The sequence below is a fragment of the Phodopus roborovskii genome, unplaced genomic scaffold, assembly GCF_943737965.1.
Source record: "Phodopus roborovskii unplaced genomic scaffold, PHOROB, whole genome shotgun sequence".
In the NCBI taxonomy this organism is placed as follows: Eukaryota; Metazoa; Chordata; class Mammalia; order Rodentia; family Cricetidae; genus Phodopus; species Phodopus roborovskii.
Genome location: NW_026126447.1, coordinates 6,372,847 through 6,400,793, shown reverse-complemented (window position 1 = coordinate 6,400,793; position 27,947 = coordinate 6,372,847). Strand labels below are relative to the sequence as shown.

General features: G+C 36.9%; 1 protein-coding gene across 2 annotated transcripts in view; it reads left to right on the top strand.

The window, feature by feature from the left end:
* Megf9 (multiple EGF like domains 9) overlaps window positions 1–27,105 on the top strand; it is a 99,325-nt gene extending 72,220 nt beyond the window's left edge. The window contains exons 3-6 of one of the 2 annotated variants that reach the window (XM_051188039.1): window positions 7,453–7,592; window positions 12,263–12,406; window positions 20,361–20,531; window positions 22,414–27,105. In XM_051188039.1, coding sequence (XP_051043996.1) covers window positions 7,453–7,592; window positions 12,263–12,406; window positions 20,361–20,531; window positions 22,414–22,865 — 907 coding nt within the window. In that variant the 3' untranslated portion in view covers window positions 22,866–27,105. Of the gene's footprint in view, window positions 1–7,452; window positions 7,593–12,262; window positions 12,407–20,360; window positions 20,631–22,413 lie in introns of both variants that reach the window. The other variant, XM_051188038.1, reaches the window with a different exon arrangement.
* Window positions 27,106–27,947: the final 842 nt, after the last annotated feature.

The following is a 27,947-nucleotide window of genomic DNA, read 5'->3' as shown; positions in this document are numbered from 1 at the left end:
TTATTTTGTTGCTATATCATAACTGTAATTTTGCTACAGTTATGAATCATATAGTAAATACATAATATAGAGAATATCTGGTATGTGATGTAAATATCTAATATAGAGAATATCTGATATGTGACCCCCCAAAGGGGTCATGACCCACAGATTGAGAACTGTTGTTAAAGAGGCAGCAACCACTCAGGAAACATGGCTATAGCATAGCTATGGGATGTTTATGATTTATTGTCTCATGGTAGATCCTCAGAAGTAACTCCTGATCTATTTGTATACTAGGTAATGTCTTAGAGGAATAAAGAACAAACATGTTTTCATAGATACTTCAGAATGCTTGAAACTTGGCTTGAAACTTGGCTAATGAAATACAGTTAGCCATCTTCAGTATGAGTGATAGTTCTTGTTTCCTCATGTAAAAGGACTTAAGTGATTGTTTCTTGCTGAATCACAAGATCTTCCTGTGTTTCATCTGTGATGAATGAATGTAAATTTTCTTTGCCAGATAATTTACTAGCTTTGGGGGTAACTTTAGGTAAGGCTAGATATGTATTGGGAACATCTTTTCCATTTTTCAAAGTTACTTATGATGTGTGTTTAGTAAATGTCTAACTCTGAAATTTACAGAAGAGCAGTGCTCACCATCTATATGGATAGTACAAAGTGTAAAACTTATCTAACTTGAATATCTAAATATTTGCTATTGTATCCTGAAAACCTTGGGCATTACTACCCTATCACAGCTTTTCAAACAGGGGATTGTTCATCTTCTGTTGGGAAACATTTGGCTTTTACTGGAAGTATGAAAGATGCAATATTTATTTTAGATCAGGGAGAAAAGACTCACTGGTGAGACCTGTAAGGGCAGTGAGCTATGATGCTTAGGATCCACAGAATGATAGTGACAAATAAACCCAACTACTGACTATAAACAATAACTGCCTTGTCAATAGCAAATTAAAGATTATACTTTCATCTAGAAGAGTTACCTGGAGAATGAAGAGATTATTTATTAACATAGGTCTTCAACACAGGGGCTCATTATTTTTATGTTGTTATTGTTGTTGTTATATTATTCCTACTTTTAGAATGCCTCCATTTTAGTATTTTTCCTGTAAATTCACATATTTGCCAGAATTTCGTGACTGAATAGATTAGGTAGCTTTAAATAGAAATGCCGTTTGATACATGATTTTTTTAAAGATACAATATTTGGGAGGTGGTAAGTATATAATATTAACACAAGACTGACCTTTTTTTCTAGATTAGATTTATTTGAGTAAAGCCATATTAACTTAGTTTCTACTCCTTTTTACCAATTCTGCAGATAATCATGACAAGCAGAAGAGGGAAACTATCTTAATTATTCTTCCTGTTGTGATAAAATACTCAGGCAAAAGCAAATTCTGGCAGAAAGGAATTATTTCAGCCCTCAGCTCCAGGCTACAATCTATAATGGTAGGAAAGTTCTGATACCAGAAGCTTATGGCTACTGGTCATACTGTATCCCCAGTCAGGAAGCTTAGGATGTTGAATGTTCATGCTTAGCAGCCTTTCTCCTTTTACTGCATTTCAGAACCCAAACCACCTTTAGGATGGGTCTTCCCACCTCCAATAACCTTGTCAAGATAATTCCTCATAGGTGTGCCTCAAGTCTTGCCTTTTAGGTGATTCCAGAGCCTATGAAGTTGGCAGTCAACGCTAACCAAAAAAGCAAAGTTCAACTCTGTTTAAAATACTTTCTTAGGGGTAGAAGGTAAAAATTTCTGGTTGGACTAGGGGCGTAGTAAACTGAGAGGCATACCTTAGTTAAATAAATAAATAAAACCCTTAGATTTGTAAACTATAAGTAGAGTATCCATGGTTAAAAGTTATATTACTTCTTTTTTATTTAATATTTGTTCTTATTTTACATATCAATCCCAGTTCCCTCTCCCCTCCCATCCTCCCATTAGCTCCCCCCCCCCATCCTATCCCCCATCCACTCCCCATGAGTGGCCTTCCATGAGAGATCATCAAAGTCTGTCAAGTCATTTGGGGTAGGGCCTAGGCCCTCTCCAGTGTCTCTAGATTAAGTGAGTATCCCTCCATGGGAAATAGGCTCCTGAAGTCCATTTGCACTAGGGCTGCATCCTGGTTCTACTGCCAGAAGTTACATACACTGTCCAGGCCTCCTAGCTAACATCCATGTTCAAGGGACCTGGTTTGGTGTTATGTTGGTTCCCCAGCTGTCAGACTGAAGTTCATGAGTTCCTACTTGCTCAGGTCAGCTGTTTCTGTGGGTTTTTCCAGCATAGTCTTGACCCCTTTGTTCATTACTCCTCCCTCTCTGAAACTGGATTCCAGGAGTTTGGCTCAGTGCTTAGCTGTGGATCTCTGCTTCTGCTTCCATCAGCTACTGGATGAAGGCTCTAGGCATTTAAGGTAGTCATCATTCTCATTATAGGGGAAGGGCATTTAAGGTACCCTCTCCACTATTGCTTAGATTCCTTATTGGGTTCATTCTTATGGATCTCTGTACAATTCCCTAGTGCCAGATTGCTCTTTAAACCTATAATGGCTCCCTCTATTGATGTCTTTTTTTCTTGCTCTCCTCTATTCATCTCCCCATTCAATTCTCCTGATCCCTAATATTCTCTTCCTCCTCCTCTACTTCTATTCTCCAAAATTTAGTCCAGAGTTCCAATAATCTTCAAGTGTAGAACTTCTAGTTTTATTACAGTAATAGAAGTGGGGAGGTAGTAGGGAATTGCATTAACTGACATGCATAAGAGCTCTGTAAGTATTAATAGTGTTAGCTTGGCCTGCTGAACTGAACCAAAACTCCTTAGGCAATCATTATTAGCAGCTAAATCTCTAAGAAAGTTATTTTTAAATATAGCTTTCAGTTAAATTGTCTCCGATCCAATGTGTCTGCTGCCAAGATCTGCTCAGACAAAGTGTAAACTTTTGAGATCTAGAATGAACATGTAAAGAAATACATTTTCCTCCAAGTGTAGTAATTCACACTTGTAGTCATAGCATTCAGAAGGCTGAAAATGAGCTAGAGGCCAGCCTGCACTCGATAACCTACTAAATGCCTATCTTCTAAATAAATAAATAAATACATGAAACAATCAAACAAAAACAGTATCCCTATTGAATGTTGTGTGATTTCAGTCCATTTAACCAATAATTTACCAGACTTGTGGATTGACTCTACAATTGAAGAAAAGAAAGGACAAAGAGAAACTACTTTAGTTTTTGTCCCCAAGAACCATGTTTTTTTTTTTGGGGGGGACACATAAATGACAGTCATGTTTAGAAACAGCCATGATCACAGATCTTCCATGCAAATAGCTTACTCAGGACACCTGAACAATTACTGTAAAAAAAAAAAATAGGAGGATCTCCCAAAGATGCCTTTCACCACAGACAACAAGAGGAAGTCTAGAGAATAAAACATTCATATTCCCAAGAGGTGGGATGTGTATTTTTTTGTTATTTGATTCTCTGTGGATATTTGTCATCATTTAGGGGGAATATAAGATAAAAGATATATAAACCTCAAATATTTTACATTGATATGGGCTTTACTATGTAGTGAGTAGTTTCTCTGCCAGCCTGACCCACTGCTGTGCCAGCCACAAATAACACACAGAGATGCTGTATTAGATATTAAGCTGTTGGCCTGTTACTAGTGTTTCTTATTGGCTAGCTCTGTCTTAATTATTAACCCATTTCTATTAATCTAAGAACTTCCACATGGTGTTATCTTACCAGAGAAAAGGGCTGGTCTTCTGCCCTCTTTCTGTCCTCCATCTTGATTATCCTCACTACTACTTCCTCCCTCCTCATCTCCTAGTCTCACCTATCTTGCTTTCCTATTGGCCAACAGTGTTTGATTCATTAACCAATAAGAGAAACATATTTACAGAATGATATCTCCCATCATCTCCTCTTTTTTGTCTAAAATAAAAAGAATGGTTTTAACTTTAAAATAGTAAATTGTATAACAAAACAGTTATCAAATAAGAACCACAGTTAACAATTTTTAGTTCATTAACATTTAGCAAGATTTAAACAAAATATTCCATCATCTATCCTATATTTGTGAGTCTAAATTCTTCTGTGTAACTTATCTTTAATCCTAACTAAGAAAACTTTAACCATAACTATCTGTGTTCAACTCCTTCAAAGACCAAAAAAAAAAAAAAAAAAAAAAAAAAAAAAAGGATAATATATAAACTCTAGAAATGACAGAGACACGTAGGTACCTGATCAGTCACCTGAAGTTCTTCTGTAATGTTCCATCTTCAGCCCATAGGCCATATGGTGTCTGGTAGACTCCTCAGCAAAGCAGGAAACTTTAAAATGTCCATCTGTATTGACAGTTTGTCAGTCATTATTCTCTGTGTCCTGCAGACTGTCTGTCAGACTCTTCCATGGAGCAGTCTGTAGCAATGTCCATCTTGTATCAGCAGTCACTTTTCTGTGGGTCCTACATGTCCAGTTACACAGCCCAAGTACCCTGTTAGTGTTTTTAATTTTTTACACTTCCCATACCTAATTCCAAATTTTAATATGTATATTTATTGAACATTCACCAAGTATTTATTAAATATCTATAACAAACCAGACATTTTCTGTTTTTACATTTCTGAGGTTACCAAGTTTGTTTACATATAATCCTTGAATTGAAACACACACTTAACATGATGTGACAGAGCACAGTCTCTGTACTTGTGATAGGTCTTGATGATAGGAAACTGTGATAAGCCTTTGTTTCAGCAGTTTTATAATACAATGAGGAAAAAAAACTTAACAACTTAACATGTTGAAAGAATATAGAACAAATTACAGGTGAGATTAAAATATAAATATGGGGAGCCACAAGACCTCTGTGGACCAACAAGAGAAAATTTTCTTTGGAAAAGGAACCTTAAAAGCAGGAAAAATTTTAGAGCTAAAAATGAACAGAGACCATTCCAGGAAAGTTTACAGAAGAAATAACTGTGCCAAAAGTTACTTGAGGAAAATTTTATAGAAATGTGTGACAAGTCACACATAAGTGAATGATTGTAAGAACTTGGAGTAGAAAAAAGGAAGTGAAAATATCCAGAGGGATTATTGTGAAAGTAGTAAATGCTGTCAAAGTTATACATGATTCAGCCATTCTGAAATGCTGTGTTTTATGCCACATGTTGCAGTATCTTTGATGACTTCAGTGATGATGGGTAGGATATACCAGTCAGCAGTTTTCCCCAGGCATGCCTAGAATAGAGCATCAGATACCCTTGGGCTGGAATTATGTATGGTTGTGAGCCACAGTATAGCTGCTGGGACTTGAACTTGGGTCCTCTGCAAGAGCAATAAGGCAATAAGTGCTGTTAACCACTGAGCCAACTCTCCAACACATTACTTTGTATAGTTCTGCCCCAACTAGCTGTGATTTTCCTAAAATCCATGTCATAATTTCTCCAGGAGACACTAAAGCCTTTTTTAAGTACCGCCCCCCCCCAGCTCCTTGCCATGGGTTGTACTACAGGCCCAACAAGGGTTACTAAGGCTTGTAATAATCAGACATTAGAAGCAACCTAAATTCCACCAAGAGAATTAAATAAGACATGGGACACTTAAAAAATGGCATTGTATATTGCTATAAAATATTTGAAGGCTGGGCATGTCATTCAATGGTATTTTGTCTGGCATGTATCATGCCTTGGCTTTAAATCCTCAGAACTGAAAAAAAAATGTATACTGATATGAACCTTCTCTACTAGATATTTATGTAGATGACAACCACAAGCACATCTTCCTTTGATCTCTCTTGTTCAATGTTGGTCCTGTTCCTCCTGTGTATCATGGAAGGCTGTCTCATGTGGATCACAGCAATGAATGTCCTCCTGTATATAGTGAAAGGCTGTTTTTCATGGGTCACATTACTCTTTGACTTCTGTTTTTATTCATTCAACAGGAGTCCCTAATTTAAAAACAAAACAAAAATAATCTGGGTGTTGTAGCACATGCCTTTAATTCCAGTACTATGGAGGCAGAGGTAGGAAGATCTCTATGACCAGCCTGGCTTGCATTGTGAGTTCCAGGAAATCTGGGACTACATAGAGAGACCCTGTCTCAAAACAAAAACAAAAATTTTTAAAAATTTAAAAGGAAATAGCCAGAAGTTTTATGTTTTAATGATTATTGGGGAGAACTGTTATTATTGTTACAATCATCATCTAAGAAAAGAAAATAAATAGAAATTGTGGGATACTGAGTAAAATTTTTAAGTTCTTTATATTTACCTTGAGGGTCTGGTTAGTTAGCAACCTAGAATATTTTTGGGATTTAATGCAGGAGCTGGAGAGATGGCTTTGTGCTTAAGAGTACTTGCTCTTACAGAACACTAGAGTTCAGTTTCTAGTACCTATGTCTGGCAACTCACAATTGTTTGTAACTTAAGCGCCAGGGCATCCAGTGTCATCTTCTGGCTTCTTTGGGTTCCCACAAACATGTTCATATGCATATATCCAGACACACAAGCACATAAATAAAAATAAAACTCTTAACAATTTAGCGTAAAATGCATCAGACATCCCCATTCTAATTATGATTACTTAATTGTGAACTCCAACTTACCAGAACCATGATTTAAATACATTGTAGGCTCAAAATACAGGATTATATCAAGTTACTAGTCTAGCAATGAGTGTGAACTAGTTCATTTATCAACATCTTTTTTGTTTGTTTTTGGTAGGCTTTTTGTTGCTGTTGTTATTGCTGTTTTTCAAGAAAGGGTTTCTCTTTGTAACAGCCCTGACTGTTCTGAAACTAGCTTTGTGGACCAGACTGGTCATAGAGATCTGCTTGCCTCTGCCTCACAAGTACTGGGAATAAAAACATGTGTCATTATGTACAGCTCTTTTATCAAGATTTTAATCTTTACATTTATGAGTCAGAAGCCAGGTAAAGACTGGTTTATTTCCTTCAAATTGGAACAGATGCCTGTAGAGCTGTGGGGAAGTCTTGAAATGAGATACAGCACTGGTACAAGTTCTAAGCCCCAGTGTTCATTAAAAAAAGATTTTACACTGGGAACTCCTATTCTCCATGGATCCTTTGCCATGCACTTTAAACTATCCAAGCATAAAGGTTGGAATTGTCATAAAATGTTATTATCAATAGTATTAGCTGAATTATATCCATAAAGTTCTCCAGTTTTGGAGGTTGAAGCAAGTGGATTATGACTTGAGGCAAGCTTGAGCTACATAGTCAGAATGGGCTACAAAGTGAGACAGGGTTCCAGGAAACAAAACTAATTAAACAAACAAAAGCCCTAAAAAAATCCATTTTATGCGTCTGGAAAGCAGAATCTAGTAGAAACACTTGTCTGTGTTAGGATAATCTGCAGAGCATTAGACAATACAGTTTTCAAAATCACTTAATTTTATGCATTGTCCTTTACGTTATTTGCAGTTCTGGGAATTGCCTGTGCAAAGAGGGTGTCACTGGCTCCATGTGTGACCGATGCCAAGATGGACATTATGGCTTTAACAAGACAGGCTGCTTGCCCTGCCAGTGCAACAATCGGTCTGATAGTTGTGATGTCCTCACAGGTATGTAGTTTCCTTAATTGTGTATGAAATTATTTATTTCTTTAATCTTGAAGTCTTTACATATTGTTTTCAAATGGCTTATAAGTCCTTGTTCTTTTCAATAGATATAATAAGGCATATGGCAAGCCAAACTATTACAACAACTTAGTGTTTTATTAATTTCAAAAACTGTATTGATTGAAGAGCTATAGAAGTACAGAGAACAACACAAAATGAAGTGAAGACTGGGAAAAACATGTTAGAATTCCTCCAAGTGAGCCAGGCTCACTTGAGACATCCTGTATGAAAGAACTGAGGCTCAGTAAGACCTGAGGAAGAGTCAAGTGGATCCAGGATTACAGAATGCAGTTAACTGGTGGCTTATTTACACAACTAAGGGTAAGGGTGGTAGCAAGACTGGCCAGTCCTCACAATGTGGATCAGCAAGTTGTAAATTAGTGTTAAGGACAATGGTGACTTTCGTTAAACCTAGAATGTAGGTAGTTTATCTTAAGTTAACATCAAAGATTCCAAACACTTTTCTGGTGATATCAGACAGGTTCTAGTATTAAAGTTCCATTTATTGTACCACTCTTTTTTTTTTTTTTAAATCTGCAGTGTGTAAGGAAACTACGTAAGGAAAGAGCATAGGATTACTTATGCATAGTCATGAAAGTTATGGTTCATGATATCTAAATTAAATCAGGCTGTATCTATACACCACATGCTTACTTTCCAAGGGAGATTTGCTGGTTCTGAACACAGGTTAGGGAGTAAGGGTTGACTCAAGGGAAGGATTTGTCCTTGAAGAAGAGCTTTTGACAACCATTTGGAGCCTGAAGGATAGTTGGAAAGTAGAGGAGCTCTAAACACAAGAACAGTTTTCCTAAAGTTGACTATAAAGGAAATGGATGGCCTGACCAGAAAATTTTTTATGCTGAGAAAACAAAATCCTTTCAGAGAGAAGAGGACTTGTTAAAACATACAGCCAACTCTTTTTAAATCCCTTGCCAAACTCTAAAGATGCATGGAATGAGTCTGAATATGTAAAGCCCCAGTGGCCAGTGCTGAATCTCTCAAGTCTTTCAGAGCTGAGGAGACAAAGATCTGCCAAATTCTTAATCTAAAAGGTTATGCCAAGAAATAGTGAAGAACTAGAAGTGAACTGGCAGATACGAAAATTGCAGTCTGTGTGCAGCCCACTTCCATGCCTGATTGAATTGAGACTGTCATTTTCTCATATTTGCCTAATACAGGACAAGAAAGCCCCCTTTGGTTCTTTTATATATCAAGTGTGACATACAATAAATAACAATACAAAAATGGAGAAATGTGGCAAGTAATAAAACTATAAGCAATGGAGTCTGCTCTATGAGTAATACTGTTGTTACTGTTAACACTGAAACTTTAAAATAACTAAAACTAGTATATTAAGGAATTAGTGAGAAAATCAGACAAAACGGGTAAAAAGAGACAAAATTTTACTAGAGAATAGCACTGCACTACACTCACACACTCGCCACCACACACACATAGGCTGGGGCAGAGATCATGAAGACTAGGGAGATAACTCAATTAGTAAAGTACTTGCTCTACAAGTATGAGGACCTGAGTTCTAACCTCAGAACCCATGCAAAAATGTAGTGTGTGGTTTTATATGTTTGGGTGCTTTGTCTGCATGTATATCTGTGCACCACATGTGTGCATTGTCTGTGGAGGTCAGAAGAGGGCGATCCCCTGTAACAAGAATTATAAACAGTTGTGAGTCATTGCCATGTGGGTACTCAGAACTGAATGTGGGTCCTCTGTAATCCTAGTGCTGGGGAAGCAGAGACAGGAGAATTCCTGGTAATTGCTGGCCTTTCAGTCTACTGTAATTGGTGAGCTCCAGGTCATTGAGAGGCTCTCATCTCAAAGGAAGTGGACAGCAATTCTGAGGGTTACTCTTGAGATTGTTTTCTGGCTTACACTTGTGCACACATACAGGTATACTTGCATGTAAATAAACCTATTCACACACACACACATGCACTAAAAAGAATCAATCTAGAACTGAAAAGTAATGATGTTTTAAGTTAATAACTTACAGAATGAGCTTAAGAGCAGGCTTTACCCATTCATTAGCATTTCCTGATGCCCTCACTAAATGTAACATCCTCTGCCATACACTGTCACATGCACTTGCAACTTTTCAGAACATTGTCACAATTTATGTTTACATGTTTACTTGTGATCATCACTCTCTTGTGCTTACTCACACATGGTAAGTTCTTTCAGGGCAGGAACAGCCTCAGCTTCATCCCCCATTGTTTACACAATCTCTAGCACAGGTATTGGCACATACTGAGCACTCACTGAATCTTTGATGGATAATGAACAAACTAACAGAAAAACATGAAAAAGAAGAGTGAGATTCAACATTAGATAACAAGAAGAATGCTTCATTGTGCTGAATAATTAGTTGTTCCTGGGTCTTTCTTTTGCAGTACCAGAAAGCTATGGACAAGATTCTTTCTCTTTCTAACAATGAGGCAGCTCTCACACTGGCCTGAACATCTGGAGATAAAGTAAAATAAATCCTTTGAATGATTCTTGTTTCCAAAAGAAACAAATGGTTTACCATATGAAAAATAAAATAAGATAGAGTCCAATGTAAGGGAGTGAGCACCTGACTTAGAGCAGCCAGTTCAGGTACTTTAGTCACAAATGAGTTTTCAACAGTGCTGTGATATGGTTGCCATCTGGTGGCCACATTGTATGTTTGCACAGTTGTTCTTCCCACTATTTCTGGAATTTGTTTTAGATTGATTTACATTTTCAAAATTCTGTTTTTGTAGTAAAAATAACTTGGTGAAAATATCACATGGAAATTTTTGACAATAGGTGTAAAAGGGGTCTTAAAAATATTTGACCCAGAAATTCTATTTTCAGGAACCTTCCTAGAAAATAATTCTAAGTTCATAAAAAAAGGTTTTTAGTTAAAAAAGAAAATGCTTACCAGAATGGTATTATGATCATTAAAAAAAAAGCCTAGATACCCAAATTTGTAACAATAGGTAGTTAGTACTGTTACCTGGATAACATATGGTTAGGAACTTAGAAAATCAAAACCACCTAGTAGGTTATTGTTAAATTAAATACAATTGTATATCTACAGTACCTTGATGATAATAAACAGCCAAGAAATAGTACCTATTTGAATAGGTACTCTATAAATAAGGAAAACTTTTAAGGAATGTGTTCCAACTGTTAATAAAACTGTTCAGGGCACTTTTCTTTTTTTTTCTTTTTTTTTTTTTTTTACTTGTTTTCCAGATTTTTGTTATTTAGTACATTTTCCTTAAATGAAAATGTCAGAGAGTCAATTATTTTTTAACTGCAAACTTTTCTTTCAAATAGTAGATTCATTTTTAAGAATGCAAGGCCTTTTTTTGTCTTGGTAGTGTCCCATGCTAGAGAGACTACAGCAGCCTGACTCACTGACTAGCTTGACTGCTCAGAAACTGCTTTGCTTCAGAATGTCACATTCTCCTGGCTTTCTTCCTATATGGCTACTTTTCCTTCTATGCCATCTGTGCTCCATCTCCCTTAGTCAGTGTAAACTATTACCTTGGAGCTTGGCGATTATCACATTTGTCCTCTACACATGTACTTTCCCTCTGAGAGATCTCACTCAGGCCCCAGATGTAGCTTAAATGCCATCAATATATATATATATATATATATATATATATATATATATATATATATATTGTTGTCAGATTTGCATCTCCCTTGATCTCCATGCTCAAACATCAATGTCCATTCTTCAGTTTGCTTTTCAGCCAGTTCTATGTTTTGTTTTTTCTCTTTATTACTTACTTTGCATTTTATTTCTTTTTTTTTTTATTTTATATAACAAAGTCCAAGTAAATGAAAACAAACATTTATACACAATATTTGGGAATTTGGGCATTGTTCTTTCCAGCCAGTTCTATCTTTAAGATGCTTGTTTGTATACATAGGTCATTATTTGACTGTGAAATCCAAACTATGAAAGTGCCACAATTTATTTACTCTTCTATTAGCATATCTTATTTTTTTTTTCTTTGTACAAAGTCTGATTTTAGTGTGTAGCTAATTAGCCAATAATGGCAGAATGTGACTATAATCACATACCCAGCTTTTTTCTTATTGGAGACATTAAATTCATATACAAGGCTAGTTCAGAAATAAATCAGGAAGGGTTAGAAAATGGCTCAGCAGTTAAAATCACTTGTTTCTTGCAGAGGTCCCAGGTTGGGTTCCCAGCACCTGCACTGGGAAGCTCACACCTGTAACTCCAGTTCAAAGAGCACCAAATCCCTCTTCTGCACTCTGAGGGCACTTGCACATACATGGTGTGCAGAAACATAGGTAGGCAATATATACATACACATAAATAACTAATTTTTAATTAGATGTATTTATTTTATTGTTTTGTGTGTATGAGTGCTTTGCCTGCATGTATATATGTGTGCCTGATGTCCAGGGAGGTCAAAAGAGGGTGGTCTCCCTCCCTAAATCTTTTTTTCTTCCCTATTTTTGAAATAACAAAATAGAAACCAAGCACTACTCCTGTTATTTTTTCCTGTATAATTTTATGGTCTTCTTGTTACAGGCAGGATTTCTGTAAGTTCCTTAACTCTGAAACAATAATTTGATTCTTTTAGGTGCTTGTTTAAACTGCCAGGAAAATAGCAAAGGGGATCACTGTGAAGAATGCAAAGAAGGATTTTATCAGAGTCCTGATGCTACTAAAGAATGCCGCCGCTGCCCTTGTTCAGCAGTAACTTCTACAGGCAATTGCACAATAGGTAAGGACTTTTTTTCTAGGACTTCACTTCCTTCAGTGAAATACACTGCATTGATGAATTAGGTTCTGTAGGATGTAAATGAAAGTGAGGTATAAAAATCACAGCAATTTTCCTTTCTACAAACTTACAATAGAATCCTAATACATATCTGAAATGATACCTCAGATGTCCCAATAGCCAACACTATGCATATATCTGGCTTCTTTCATATAACATATTTTCAAAGTTCACCTATATTGTAATATATATATATATACACACACACACACACACACACACACACACACACACATATATATATATATATATCAGTAATGCATACCTTTCTTGTTGAATTATATATATATATGCTACAGTTTATTTGTTCTTCTTTGAATTGGTGAAACATTCAACAGTTATCTAGTATAAGTAATGCTGCTATGTACATTTCTGTTTATGTTTTTGTATATGTAATGTTGCCAGTACATACTCAAGTCAGTGGTTATTGGATGCTTTTCCTACTATTAAATATTGAGCCCAGGAATTCATTTGTGTTTACTGGATAATCACTCTACCTTTGAGCTGCATCCCCCCAGTGGATATGTGTGGAAGTGTTTTGATTTCTCTGGGATATATAAGCAGGAGTGAAATTGGTATGCCATATATCAGCTCTTTTAACTCTGTAAAGAAATATCAGATTGTTTTCCAAAATTAAACACCCCATTTTATGTTATCATTTGGGGTGGGTGTTATATGTATAATGTGTACAAGTTTTGTGGGTACAAGCATGTTGTGTGGAAGGCAGAGATGCACATTGCAGCATTTCTCCACTCGCTCTCCAACCTATTTTTTTAAGATGTTTAAAAATTGTGTGTGTGTGTGTGTGTGTGTGTGTGTGTGTGTGTGGTATTACATACATGTGAGTGTGTTGCCTACAGAGGCTAAAAGAGGTCATCCAAATTCCTGGGGTCCCCAGGGGTGGGGTTACAGGCCATTGTGAGCTATCCTATGGGTGCTGGGAACTGCACTCTATAAGAGTAGTACTTGCTCTTAATCACTGAGCTTTTTCTCTAGCACCACTTCTTGGGGGGCAGGTAAGATTTCTCAATAAACATGAAACTCACTGGTTTGGGTTGGCTAGCTAGCAAGCTCCAGGGATGTACCTGTCTCTATCTTTCCAACATACATGTGTAACACCATTGCAGTGTTTTCCACGTGGTTTCTAGGGCTCTGAACTCAGGTCCTCATGCTTGCACATCAGCAATTTACTGAAAAAGCTGTCTCTCTAACCCCTACAGTATCACTATTAAGAAAAATATATGACAGTTCTGAATTGTCCACAGCCTCAACAACACTTAGATCATTTATACCTGTAGTCATCCCAATGGATATTAAATGGTATTGCATTGTGGTTTTAATTTACCTGTCTCTGGTGGTTAATTATATGTTTATTGACCACTTTTGTATTTCTTTTGAGCAAATATCTATTTGGGTATACAGATATTTTCTTTATAATCTAACAAATAAAGGTTTCCTGAAGATCAAAGAGCAGAGCTAAGCTACTAGTTAGCCACACACCTCGTTAATAGCTTAGCCACAAGTTAGACACACACACACACACACACACACACACACACACAAAAGCCAATAGTTAGCCATAAAGAACAAGTAATGGTAACCATACTTCTAATCCCAGCACTCAGGAGACCGAGGCATAAGGATCTCTGTTAGCTCAAGACTACCCTGGACCACATAAGAGTGAATCATTTTAAAAGAGAAACAATTCACACATTTGATCCCAGCACTTGGGATGGCACACCTTTAATCCTAGCACTAAAGAGGAATATGAGGCAGGAGGAGACAGGAACTCATTGCATTCTGAGGAGCAATGCAATTGGGAGCAGTTCGAGGTTCAGTGGATTGCCCCTTCTGTCTGAGTATTAGTAGAGGTGCGAACTCTCTAGTGGCTGGGCACTTTGTTTCTCTGATCTTCAGCTTTAACCCCAATATCTGACTCTGGGTTTTTATTAATCGTTTTGTTCATTTTAGAACTATAGTATTTTAAATCTTTATGTTGATAGAGTTATAGGTACAAATCACTTATCAGATGCACGGTTTGTAAGAAATGAGGGCATAACTCTATGGGAGAGCTCTTACCTAGCAAATAGGAGGTCCTGGGTTTGCTCTCTAGCATTATAAAAATATTTGAATAAAAAAGTTAAAAAAACAGTAATTTGTAAATATTTTCACTAATCCCATGAATCAATTTTTTTTACTTCCTTGATGTCCTTTTTTAAAAATATTTTCTCATTTTACATACCAATCCTAGTTCTCACTCCCTCCCCTCCTCCTGCTTACCCCCTCCTTCCTTCAACCTCACCCACCACCCACCCACCCTCAGAGAGGGTTTCCATGGGGAGTCAACAAATTCTAACACACCTTGATATCCTTTTTTTTTTTTTAGCACAAAGTGCTGTTCGTTTCATTTCAGAGGCATTTAGTTTAATATTCTTTCGTTGTTTATGTTGGCTTAGAATTTCTCATGAGATTGTAGTCAAGATGTTAGCCAGTGCTGTAATCAGTAGTCAGTTGCTATACCTAGTAATAGAAACTGATGCATTCCTCTTTTCATAGGAACCTCTGAAAAATTCTTTCATTTATTTCACAAATAGTAATTAAGCACCCAGTAACATGCTTGTCATTGTGATAGAAAAGGAATACAAATATCTAAAAACTAAAACATGGTCTTTGTTTTAAAGGAGTATTCAGTGTCATAGAGAGGAAAATATACAAAGCAAATAAACTTGAGTATGGACCTACAGGACATGAAGGGCTCTGCCATTGTCCTTGGGACTGAACTTATTTTCCCTATTTTTTCCTAAAAGAGATGATACTTTTATATAGCATACTTCATTGTTTACCACTATGTACATATGTGTGTATATTAAACATTTAGGATGTTAGGCTATCATCTTGAGTCAGGAGTATGAAAATTGTATATTAATATTGAAATTTGCATCAGCAATATCAGAATTCCAGAGCATACATATTGACATGCTGCTAGTGACAATTTGATATTTAAGACCTTTATAGGATTTGTAAAGAAGAACTTGGCTGAATAAGCTATTGGCTCATCATGAATAACTTTTTTTCCTTTTCTTTTTTAAATGTTAAGAGCAGTGGGATGGATTCGTCTTAAAAAAATAATTTATTCTTATTTTATGTGCACTGGTGTTTTGCCCGCATCCGTAACTGTGTGAAGGTATCTGATCTTGGGGTTACAGATAGTTGTGACCTGCCATGCTGCCATGTGGGTCTTGGAAATTGAACCCTGGTCCTCTAGAAAAATAGTCATTGCTCTTAACTGCTGAGCCATCTCTCCAGCCCCATGAGTGACATTTTTTAACATTTTATTTAAGAAGTTGCTTTTTACTTGTTTGAGTAACTGCCTGAATTCACTTTCATATGAAGAATTTAAAATGTAGATTTTCTCTGTGAAAAGAAATGTGCTTGAAATCCTTTGTTCTTATATCTCTTTCCAAATACTGTATGCTCCACAAGGGTAGAGATGATGTATATATATTTAAGAATTTGATACCCGGTATACTGGTAATGCCAATAATGTATATTGAATAATTAGAAAGGGATATAACCATAACTCAGGGTATAAGAGTGGTTAGGTATGTAAAACTGGAGTTAGGAGACTTTGGTGAGACTTATATTGTCTACTGGAAAGTACTGAAAAGTCTTTATGGAACAGATTATGTTTAAACAGGGCCTTGAAAAATAAGGACTGGGACACTTAGAAATTTAGCCATGTAAAGATAGTAGATCACAGCCAGAGACTGAATTACAATGAAAGCAGTCCAATTAGGCATGCATGTACCTGTAGGGGTAGAAAGTTCTAAGTCAATTCAGTTTGATGCTTTCAGAGATTATAGCTGGCTTTTCTTACTCTTTACTCTTTGCCTGCCATCCAGCTACCAAATAATCACAGGGAGGCTTATTTTTTTTTATGAATGCCCGTCTTTAGCTTGGCATGTTTCTAGCCAGCTTTTCTTAAATTATCCCATCTACCTTTTGCCTCTGTGGTTTACCTTTCTATATACCTTTCTTTTCTTATTACTTCATAGCTTGCTGTGTAGCTGAGTGGCTAGCCCCTAGAGTTCTCCTCTCCTCCTTCTTTCTTCTTGCGCCTCAGTCTTCTCCTCTTCTCCTTTTCTCTTTCTATTTATTCTCTCTACCAGCTAGCCCTACCTATTTACCTCTGCTGCTTTGCTGTTTGTTCAGCTGTTTGTTCTTTATTAGACCAATCAGGTGTTTTAGGAAGACAATAACACAGCTTCACATAAAAGAATGCAACACATCTTAAAATAATATTCCATAACAAGAGATCACTATGTCTAATGCACAACAACATACAAATAAGTTCAGTGTAGTGATTTAGTCTATATACAGCGGATACACTAATAGGGTGTCTTAGTTAGGAATTCTATTACTGTAATAAAACACCATTACCAAAAGCAACTTGGAAAGGAAGGGTTTATTTCATCTTAAAATTCCAGGTAATAGTCCATCTCTGAGTAAAGAACTCAAGCAGGAGGCAAGAACTGAAGCAGAAGCCATAGTGGAGTACTGCTTACCAGCTTGCTCCTCCTGTCTTACTCAAACTTTCTCATAGCATCACCCACAGTAAGCTAGGCCCTCCCACATCAATCACCAATCAATACAATATCCCAGTCTTGCCTATCGGCCAGTCTAGTGGGGACATTTTCTCAATTAAAGTTCCATTTTATCAAATAACTCTACTTTGTGGCAAGTTGATATAAAACTAGCCAACATAGAGGGGAACATTCTAGGCTAGTGAGGGAGGTTTAGTAATAATCTCAGAAAGTCTATGTAGGAAGGATGTTTCAGGTAAAGAAATCATTATCCCAGCTTAGCAGTAAGGAAGACCAGAGAGAAGGATCATGAGTTCAAGGCCAGCCTGGTCTACACAATGACCTTGAAAACAAAGAAGATTAAAGGCACAACAGGAATGTTAAAATCACTGATGAGAGAATTTAGGTGTGGCAGAAGGAAAGTAAAGCCAGGAGGAGTAAAACAGGCAGCAGATGGTGAATATCATGTCATGAGGTCCACAGGGTATGAAATTAGAGAGATGAGATACTCTTACAAGCCTTAAGTTTAGCCCTTCAATCTATTTTATCTGGAATTTTTGAAATGAGTTTGTGTGCTATAGTTGTTAACCATAAAAATGTAACATATGATACCATTGTGAATTATAAGCTTCTTGAAAACAAGAAGTATAAACCTTTTGTTGAGTATTTTTTTCCTACATATCACTTGCAAGAGTTATGAATTCATTCAATTGTCATTGTTTTATGCAAAGTAATTTAAGAATTTCTGGTTTAAAATCCCTTACTTAAAATATGGGAAACCAAGGTTCTGAGTTTATTGACCTAACTTGATACCAAACAGCCAACTTGGACTATAAATACTGTTAAATTTGTTTATCACTCATACAACTCTGTGGCTTATACTCAAAACCCTTGACTTGTACAATGACCATGACAAATTATGGATTGTTTTTCAAATGAAACTCACTTTTCATACAGAACCTAAGGTAAGGTGCCTTGCTGCAGCTTTCATGATCGTTGTAAATTATTCTTTCTGGAATGAATTCACTATGCAAGATGAAATTATACAAGTAGTAAACATTTACTGAACAAATACTATGTCAGACACTAGGAAAAGATTGAAGGTAAAGATGGAACACAAGTAGCTTATAAAGTGATGGGCAAGATAGACAACTAATCCAATTATTACAACTTGGATGTTATGTGTTATGACTGACTGCTGAGCTCAACCATTCCCGCTCTGCTCCCCCATGGTTGGATTTTTTAGCATAAACTGACCCAGCCAAGGGAAACAGGGCAGGGGCAAGTATGGGCCGGCCAAAGGTGGTTACTGAGTGGTTTTGAGTTCGAGTGGTAAGAAAACCTGGGAGACCATTAGTGGACAGCTCAGTTATTGGGAACCAGTTACCTAGTAGGAATGGCCAGTTGGATCCATGCAGTGATTTATCACTGTTTGGGGCAAGAACATCTAGGGTATGTCGTTTGCATACTCAGGGGCAACAGGGGTCAGGGGAAGGAACCTTATATGGTCATTTAGGAAGTCCAGCATGGGATACTTTGGTGGTCAGATAAGCAGCAACTACACACTGTAGCCTTAGAGACCTGTGATCTCATCACTTGCTATGTGCATTGGACAAGTCTGCACTTGGGGAAGCCTGCTTGGGGCAGAGAGCAGGGAAGTGGAGCGTGACACTACTGCTGCCCTTAGGATGAGAAAATCCAGGGCTGTATTTATGCTTTGACACCTTCTTAGTTTCAGGCCAGCCATGCACCTGAGCCTAGAGTATCTCTAACCTAGAGAATCAGGAACCTTTTGTGCTTCTGAGAAATGATTCCTGAGTTAATTTCTGCAGTTTACATTTGCAAAGTGATTAGGGGTAAGGAGGCAAGAGTATGTTGTAAGCTGACAAAACAGTATATACAGCATTTCAGAGAGAAGAAAACAGGCAGTCTTTTGGAGTATCCTAAGCTTGAAACAAAGTAGATGATGAAGTGTGAAGAGAAACAGAAGAGCTAGGAAAAGTAGGCAGTGCTTAGATCATTTTCAGTAGAAAATTCTATTGTTTTCACTTAGTCTGGCAGCCCATTAGAATTGAAGCAACTTTTCTAGGGTGTTAGTATATTTACTCAGATTCACTGTGAAGACCATAGAGACTGTAGGAGTGTGCTACAGTAAAGAGTATTAGGAAGTACTAAAAGTGCTGAAGGTATGAAATGATGACAGCCTTACCCAGGAGCATAACACTGGAGTAGAGTCACACCAATATAGGAATCTTTTAAAGTATCACTGAAATGAACTGCTAACTGCTCAGAAGTGGGAAAGAGATGGAGAACTGAGAGTTGGTTCTTAACTTTGGGACCTAGGCAAGTGGATGGATGTTGGGACCATTCACTAAGATGTTAAGGACAGTCATCCATGTTAAATTTGAAATGTGTGTAGACCTAGGTATAGAGGCAGTTTTATATCATATACAGCTTGTAATTTAAGACAGGAAAATGGAGTGGAGATACAAATTTTACATTGTTAAGTGTACAAGTGAATGAACTCATCCATGGAGAAATGGATAGAGTGAAAGGTGAAAGAAACCAAGCATAGAAGCCTAAGAGTAATGATCCTGGGGGTAGCCCAGTGTCACAGAGATTGCTTGCACACTGTGGAAGAGACCCCCAGATTCATACCTAGTACCATACAAAATAAAAAGCGTAGGAGTATCAATATTTAGGGAGAAAAGAGATAGAGAAAGGTTTTGCTTCAACCACATTTTATGTAGTCTTCCATGCCTCAGAGAAATAAAATTTAAAAATTAAAAAACAATTATATAGGGATCTATCAGGTGGTTCAGTACATAAAGATACAGACCAGCAAAACTGACAATCTGAGATTGATCTTTAGACCCACGTAGTGAATGGGAAGGACTCCAGCAAGGATGGTGTCTTCTGACATACATATGCATATTGTTGCCCAAGTGCATAAAAAATACATACTACATACATATGTGTGTATACACATACACACACAGAGAGAGAGAGAGAGAGAGAGAGAGAGAGAGAGAGACTACTTAAATGACAATATATCACAATTACTGAGACACCTGGTAAAAACCTATTACTTTTACCCTCTATTTCAATGCACTTTTTGGGCAGGCCCGTCATTCCTTCAATATGCTTAAAAGTTAATAAGCTATCTAGAATATTGCTTCTGTATATCTCTTAACATAGAGTGAGAGAAGATACCACAGAGGATTTGTAAAAAACTATCAGAGGGAAAATAATTTACAATTTTTTAATGTAGCTTGAGATTTTACTAAATTATTTTGATGTTCTTTCTATTTTAGAATCTGGTGAATTGGAGCCTACATGTGTCCAGTGTAAAGATGGTTACACAGGACAGAATTGCAATAAATGTGAAAATGGCTATTACAATTCTGACAGTATCTGCACACAATGTGAATGTCATGGCCATGTGGACCCAACTACAACTCCAAAGATTTGCAAGCCCGAGAGTGGTGAGTGCATCAATTGCCTCCATAACACCACTGGGTTCTGGTGTGAGAACTGCCTAGAAGGTTATATTCGAGACCTCCAGAGAAACTGCATCAAGCAAGGTAAAACTCTCCCTAAGATTGCATATTTAGTATTTTATGCCAGCATTGAATGTTTCTAGAGAGCTACCATTAGCTTTGTAAAACTTCCAGTCCCACCAGAGGAGTTTCTAGAAATAAATTTTGATGGGCATTTGCCTTAAGAGGTTTCTTTCCCTTCATGATTGTCTCCTGATACTCCAGTATCAACTCTAGAAATATGAAGACTAACAAAGTTGATGACAGAGTGTGCTCATGTTTCCCTTCTTCGAGTTGTCTAACTGAAAGGTCCTGTCATTTCTTTTCCTTTGCTTCTTGATGTGTCATCAATGATCATCAAGGCCTTTTCAGGAAAGCAGCTATGGTCTACTTAGAAGTTCTATCTTGGAAACTAGAGTTCATTCTAGCCTCTTCACACTTTAAGCTGACATGTATCTGTCTGTGGTATATGAAATATTATTAATATTCCCTTTGATTTTATTTATTTATTTTTGGTTTGGCGAGACAGGGTTTCTCTGTAGTTTTGGTGCCTGTCCTGGAACTACTAACTCTTGTAGACCAGGCTGCCTCCAGAGTGCTAGGATTAAAGGTGTGCGCTACCACTACCCTGCTCCTTTTGATTTTTAAAGAAAACGCCATTCACACAATAGAATGTTTCTTGTAGAGGGATTCAGTGAGGATTTAGAAAGGTTAGGAATTCAGGAAATATTTAGGGATTATTAGACTACAGACAGGTTAGACCCTGCTCTTGTACAAACTACTCCTTCTGATATTCTAATGCACACTGATTACTGAACTAAGGTTGGTCTGTGGCCTGTGGTATCTTTCTGCCATATTCTTGATGTTTGCACTATAGTAATCAAAGTGAACCACACCACTAGCTAGAAATGTTGTCACTCTGCATTCCACCTTGTGGGAGGCATACCTTGTCCAGACCAGTGAGTACCAAGAAGACAGACTGATGGATTTTGTTAGTCATGAAGGAATACAAACTTTGCCCGTTTTTAGATTCATTGATGTAGTGGACTGTGGTGATGAATAATAATAGTTATTTTTACAATTATTGAGTACTTATAATGATCATTGAAGTCTTTCCAAGAACTCTGTGAAACATTATTGCTAATGTTTAACTGAAAAAAAATCTAAAATTCTAAGAGATTGAATTACCTGTAGCAATACAGTCCTAACCTAGTCCAAAGATTTTATCCTTCCATTGAGCTATGCTGTTGAGTAGAAGCCTAAAATGTAGACTTGATTATAAAATAGTTCAAATACACACAAGGTGAGAACTGTACATATGGAATTAAAGGAAAGCTCTTTTATTTTTAGGCTGAATGAATTCTGAGCATTTAAATTCCTTTTTTAAAAATAGATTTGTATATTTCCTTTGAGAATTTTATGTTCATGAAATGCTATCAGATTTATTGGGTATGTTTTGAGTCAAATAATTGTCATTTTACCATGTGATTTAGAACTTGGTGGTGACACATTTATTGCCTTTATAGAAATGTCTGTGACTATCATTGAATAAGGAGAGATAGAAAACTCCTGTGTTAGAATCTTCCTAAAGTTTCAGATGGGTGTTATACATGTTGGAGAATAGACCTAGATGTAATAAGTGAGCTTTCCAGACCCCATATATTATCATTATATTTATTTAAAAATTATTTTAACTTGCATTACCCTAAGCAGAATATCATGCCAACATCCCACCTCAACTTCCACTCTCACGTGTATTTCTTTTATTGTTTCTCAAAACTAGATAATTTTGTCTTTTACATTTCATTCTCTTTTTTTTTATTTTCAGAAGTTATTGTTCCAACTCCTGAAGGTTCTACCATTTTGGTTTCCAATGCCTCTTTGACCACATCAGTGCCCACCCCTGTTATAAATAGTACATTTGCCCCCACAACCCTGCAAACTATCTTTTCAGTAAGCTCTTCTGAAAACAGCACCTCAGCTCTCGCTGATGTATCATGGACCCAGTTTAACATCATCATTTTGACAGTCATCATCATTGTGGTAGTGCTGCTAATGGGATTCGTAGGAGCTGTGTATATGTACAGAGAGTACCAAAACCGGAAACTCAATGCTCCCTTTTGGACCATCGAGCTAAAAGAAGACAATATCAGTTTCAGCAGCTACCATGACAGCATCCCCAATGCAGATGTGTCAGGACTGTTGGAGGATGATGGCAATGAAGTGGCTCCCAATGGACAGCTGACCCTGACGACACCCATTCATAATTACAAAGCTTAAGGAGATGAACTGTCCTGCTGAATTGTCAGAACACAATGCTCACTAAAATGCATCTGCCCTCCAGCCACTCATGGCCTGAGTAGAGTTTACTGAGAAAGACATTGTGCAAATGAGCTGTTCAGGTACAAACTGTAGTGCGCTTAGCCTATCTATTGCTCTTAATTCCCCATGAAGATCTGAAGCACTCATCATCATTGAGGATGTGAAGTAAAGTATATTTTTGTAGCAAATACATGTGTGTATGGAAAGACTGAATCCCATACAGTAGCCCAAGTTTACCCAGCCTCTCAAAGGACTGCTGGGAAAATGTTCATCTCACCAGCTGTGACAGATGTTGATGTGGAAGGAGAACAATAGAAGACTTCATCTCCATTTCGGAAACATTTTTTTAAAAGAGAGGCAGGGATTATGTTCATGTTCATTTTACTGTACTAAACCATGTAACTGAGGACAAGCTTGTTTCTAGGATATACCACACTAAACGGTCATGGTTCTGTGTAGACTAAGGGAAGAAAATTCCCAAGAGGGTCTGTAGAAGAGCTTGGCTTTCCTCCCACAAGTCTCCTACAAGGATGGGATTAAAGCACAAGATAAGCCTCTGTGGTGAGGGCAGGTGCAGCCCCAGAGAGCAGAAAGTTGATGATCCTCCTCAGAGGAGGTTCCTGCTTCTAAAGAAACAAGGTGTACATAGTTAACGTAGCATACCTGCTCAACATTGTACTTGTATCTATTTGTAAAATAATCATGTCCTATTTTATCATCTAGACTTTATTTGTATAGCAGTTAATGGTGTTGTAAAAAGAAGATGTGGAAATTGGTTAAAATACTGTAAAATAGGTGGCAATATTGCTAGAGCTGGGACTCTGGTGAGCATCATCCATTTTTAGTCCCTATTTGGATACTGTTGAAATTTATAAGAGGTCAAATGTTTCTAATATTTCCTCTATAAACCTATAGTCATATGCTTTTTGACTTACCATAGATTCAAGCAATAGATTTGAAGTCTGTAATTATTAAACTGGGACACAGGCTGCATTCTCAAGACATTCACCTAATTAGCCACTCTGTGTGTTTTACATTGTTCAGTGTAAACATCCTCAGAAAAAGACTTCTTTCCTGAATGTAAAAGACAGTCTTCCAAAGGATAGAAATTTTAAATTAAAAAAGAAAAGCCATCACATTACTTGGGGCCCCTCATTTTTATGCCCATGAAATATTTATGTGCCTCCCATAACCTCCAAAATAAAGGACTCTGGCATTTGAACATAATCTGTCACCCACAAATCATGAGGTATGTTTGGCTTCTTCAGTGCTAAAAGTCATCCATCTTCTTGTCTGGACAGAGGGTTCCTCTGATTGAGTGTGCATTTAGTCCTTGCATTTTGATGCCATTTTCCCCTGAGGCCAGGTAATGCTGCTTTCATCTGTTATGCATCAACAGGTTGTAGATTAAGCAAGTCAAGAAAGGTGGCCCAGACTACAACATGGTTAGGGAAAAGCAAAACAAAGACTAGACCTAGGAAACTCAGACTTAACTTCCTCAGAGAAGTTTGTTCATCCTCTGTAGGAGACCCCCACCTTTTTCTCAGGGTTTGGAAATGACTGTAGACTAGAAGATCCATAGGTAACCTGAGGGTGTTCTGCATATGTGGCTGTCTTTATTAAAGTAAACATTACACCTCACTGTACTGATATAATTTATGTGAGGTTGATTGCTCAGCTAACAGGAGTCTATAGGTTTAATCCCAGAATTACAGAATAGAACAGTATTTTTATTGTCCTTTGTTATTTGCAAAACACTTTTTCCATGTGTATTATTTGATCCTTACCATAGCCTCCTAAGGAAGTAGTCTTGTACCCATTTTATACATGAAGAAACTGAGGCACAGAGAGGCTAAATCATTCAGGGCTATACAACATTTTTTGGTTGGATTTAATTCTCATCTCTATAGCATAGCCATCTGGCTATATAATAACATAAGTCTACTAGTCATGGGCCCTAGAAAGCTGGAATGAAGAGAGAGAGAGAGAGAGAGAGAGAGAGAGAGAGAGAGAGAGAGAGAGAGAGAGAGAGAGAGAGAGAGAAGAGAGATTTATGTGACTTGAAGGCACAATTCTGGGCCGCATAGCTACAAATGACTTTATGGAAAGAACACATGAGGATTTCTATCTAAAGATCTAAAGTCAGAATTAATGTTGAGAAGGGGAAACTACCAATTAGTTCCTTAAAATGAATGAATTCTTGTAATGGGGGGGGTACTTTCCCTAGCAGGTGCTGCACAGGTGTATATCGACTTCATCACGCAATTCCAAAGCATTGTGCACAGTAATTACTTCCCTGATACTCAATCTGTTGCCAAAAATAAAGGTAAGGAGATCAAAACCAAACATTTGTTAAACATATGTTTACCCAGTAAAGAAATAAGGAATGGTTGTAGGAGTCTAAGAGCCTAAGTCAAGATTCCAGCTAAGTAGAGATTCCTTGAAACAGATTTTAAATGATAACACAGAAATTAAACTACAAAAAATGTTTATCAAATATGGCTCCTGGGTCATGTTAATATTTCACAATGATGAAAAAGTATAGCTTTAAATAACATTATTTAGTGGCCCCAGCACTCTGCTTGTAGAAATAGTTTTGCTCTAAAGATCAACCATAAGGCAATCATATCTTGAAATTAGAGTAGAAAATCATTGTAAAATACAATGCAAGGTTTCCTTTCTCTGGAGACATCACCATCCAGCACCAGGCATCCTCTGGAAAGTCTAGTGTTTGAGCAATGTTTGTCTAAATATTAGTAACATATTCTTTTTAAAATATAATACTTACATGAACCTTACTGAGAAATAGTCATCATTGCTATGAATGAACTGATGCTTGCTTGCATCTTCATTGTCTCACTCTAGTAAGCCCTATCCATTTCTGATAGGTGGATGTTGTAGTAGATGTCAAACATGCCTTTGACCTCCCTATTAATACTGCCCTCCACACTACTTCCCAGTGCTCTCTTATTTACAGTCTTTCCAATTATAGAAAAGGCAAAAGGATAGTAAAGCTTTTATTTATTTGAACATCATGTGGACTCAGTGCATTATTTTTCCCAATGATACTTGGATTTTAAGAGAGGACAACAGGGCAGACATGAGCTAGGAGGTTAGGGTTTTTGTTTTGTTTCTCTTAACAAGATTATCTAAGTCCCAAATCATATCGCTATTTTCTAATTCCAATATTTCCAGAATCATTAATCATCAAAGCAATACTGACCTGTCAGTTAATTTGGCTTATCTGATTGTCAAGTGTTGTGTTTTGAAAGATGATAGACAGAGCTTGACTACTGATCATCCTGTACTTTTTAAATTATTTTATGCTTGTAAACATAAGGATTGATTCTAATTACTGTCGTTGGCTTTTTATATTTTGAAGTAGTATGTAGCTAGGAGTTGAGATTCTATGTTTCTCAAAGAAAGCTCTCTGAAAAATATTCAGAATACGTTAAAAAAAACAAACAAACAGTGCAATCATTAGGGCAACAAAAGTCTCATCCACACATGCTTGCACATGCATGTGAGCACATATGCGCACACACACACACACACACACACACACACACACACACACACCAAAAAAACAAAACAAAAACCCTTTAGTCTGTTGCTACTTTTGGCAGCAAATGGCTTAGGAGCTGAAATGGGTTTAGTGTCTATGTTCAGAGTTGGGGGAGGTGATAGAAGGTTAATTCATCTTTCTCTTTCACTCTGAGCCAAAGACTGTACCATGGGAAGAAGCAAGAAAAATAGTTATCAGTCTGAAGAAGTCAAATAATATCAAATGGCTGAAGTTATGTATCATTGAAATGTCAGTGGTTTGAATGATAATTTTTCAAAGGCATTGGGGATCTTTATTACTTATGCATATGCAGAAACTGCAGCAGCCCTGGAGTGAGCCCAGAGCTTCAAATTCAAGCTAGCCCAAACTTAAGTGACTTCTACTCAACTTTTAATGCTAGGCACAAGCACTCTATACTCTTAAATTTCAGCCCAACCAATTAGGAAATGTTTCTAAAACATTAAACTTGTGTTGATGTCACTAAAATCCTAACCCAAAATTTAAAAACATGTCTCATATATGTACTGTACTAGGTTTCATGATGCATTTCTAAATTTGTTTATGATTTGAATATATGAAAGAATTTATACAAGAGTGTTATTTAAAATTATTAATAAATGTATATAATTTGTACCTATTGTAGATTTGTTTCACTTTTTTATGTAGTAATAGATTTTAGAAGTCTTCAGGTAAGTCACCTCACTTCATTGGAAGACATGTACTGACCAACTTTTATTTAAGTTCATTAAAGGTATATCTACCCCTTGGGGAGAAGATACCACATAGGACAATTCTTTCTCTTAAAGCAAATTCATACCAGAGATGAAAACATATATTAAAATTTATTATTCGGCTAGGGTTATGGCTTTGTTGTAGGACACTTGCATATTATACACAAGTCTCCAGGTTCCATCCCCAGCACTTCAAATAAACAAACAATAGCAATCTGTTTTTGTTTATGCTGTTTTCTGTCCTCTTTCCATTCCCTGGGATTTCTAGCAATTTTATTGAGCTCGACTCCCTTTGAATTTCTGACTTACACATGGGAAGACTTTCTGAACTCTGGAAATGAACAAACTCTGTGTTTATTAGGTAACCCCTAACAAGAGTGCATCCTTATGTTATTTCAAGGTTCCCTTGAAGAGGCTGTTTTGACAGTTAAACCATGTTTACTGAAACACTGTCTCATTATCCCATTAAACATCCAAGGGGTGTTTTGAAAAGAGGCTGCAAGAAGCTTGTCATTTCTTAGTACTGAGAACTTTATAATCTTGAATCAACTTATTCTACCTCAACTGCTCATGATAGCTCACACCTGTGATCCCAGCACTCAAGGTGAAGGCAGGAGGATCAGGCGTTCAGGGTCATCCTGCCTATATAGTGAATTCTAGTTCAGCCTAGGCTACATGAGACTATCTTTAAAAAAAATTATATTTTCAATTGTTAGACTGGAATTTTAAAACATAGTTTACTGT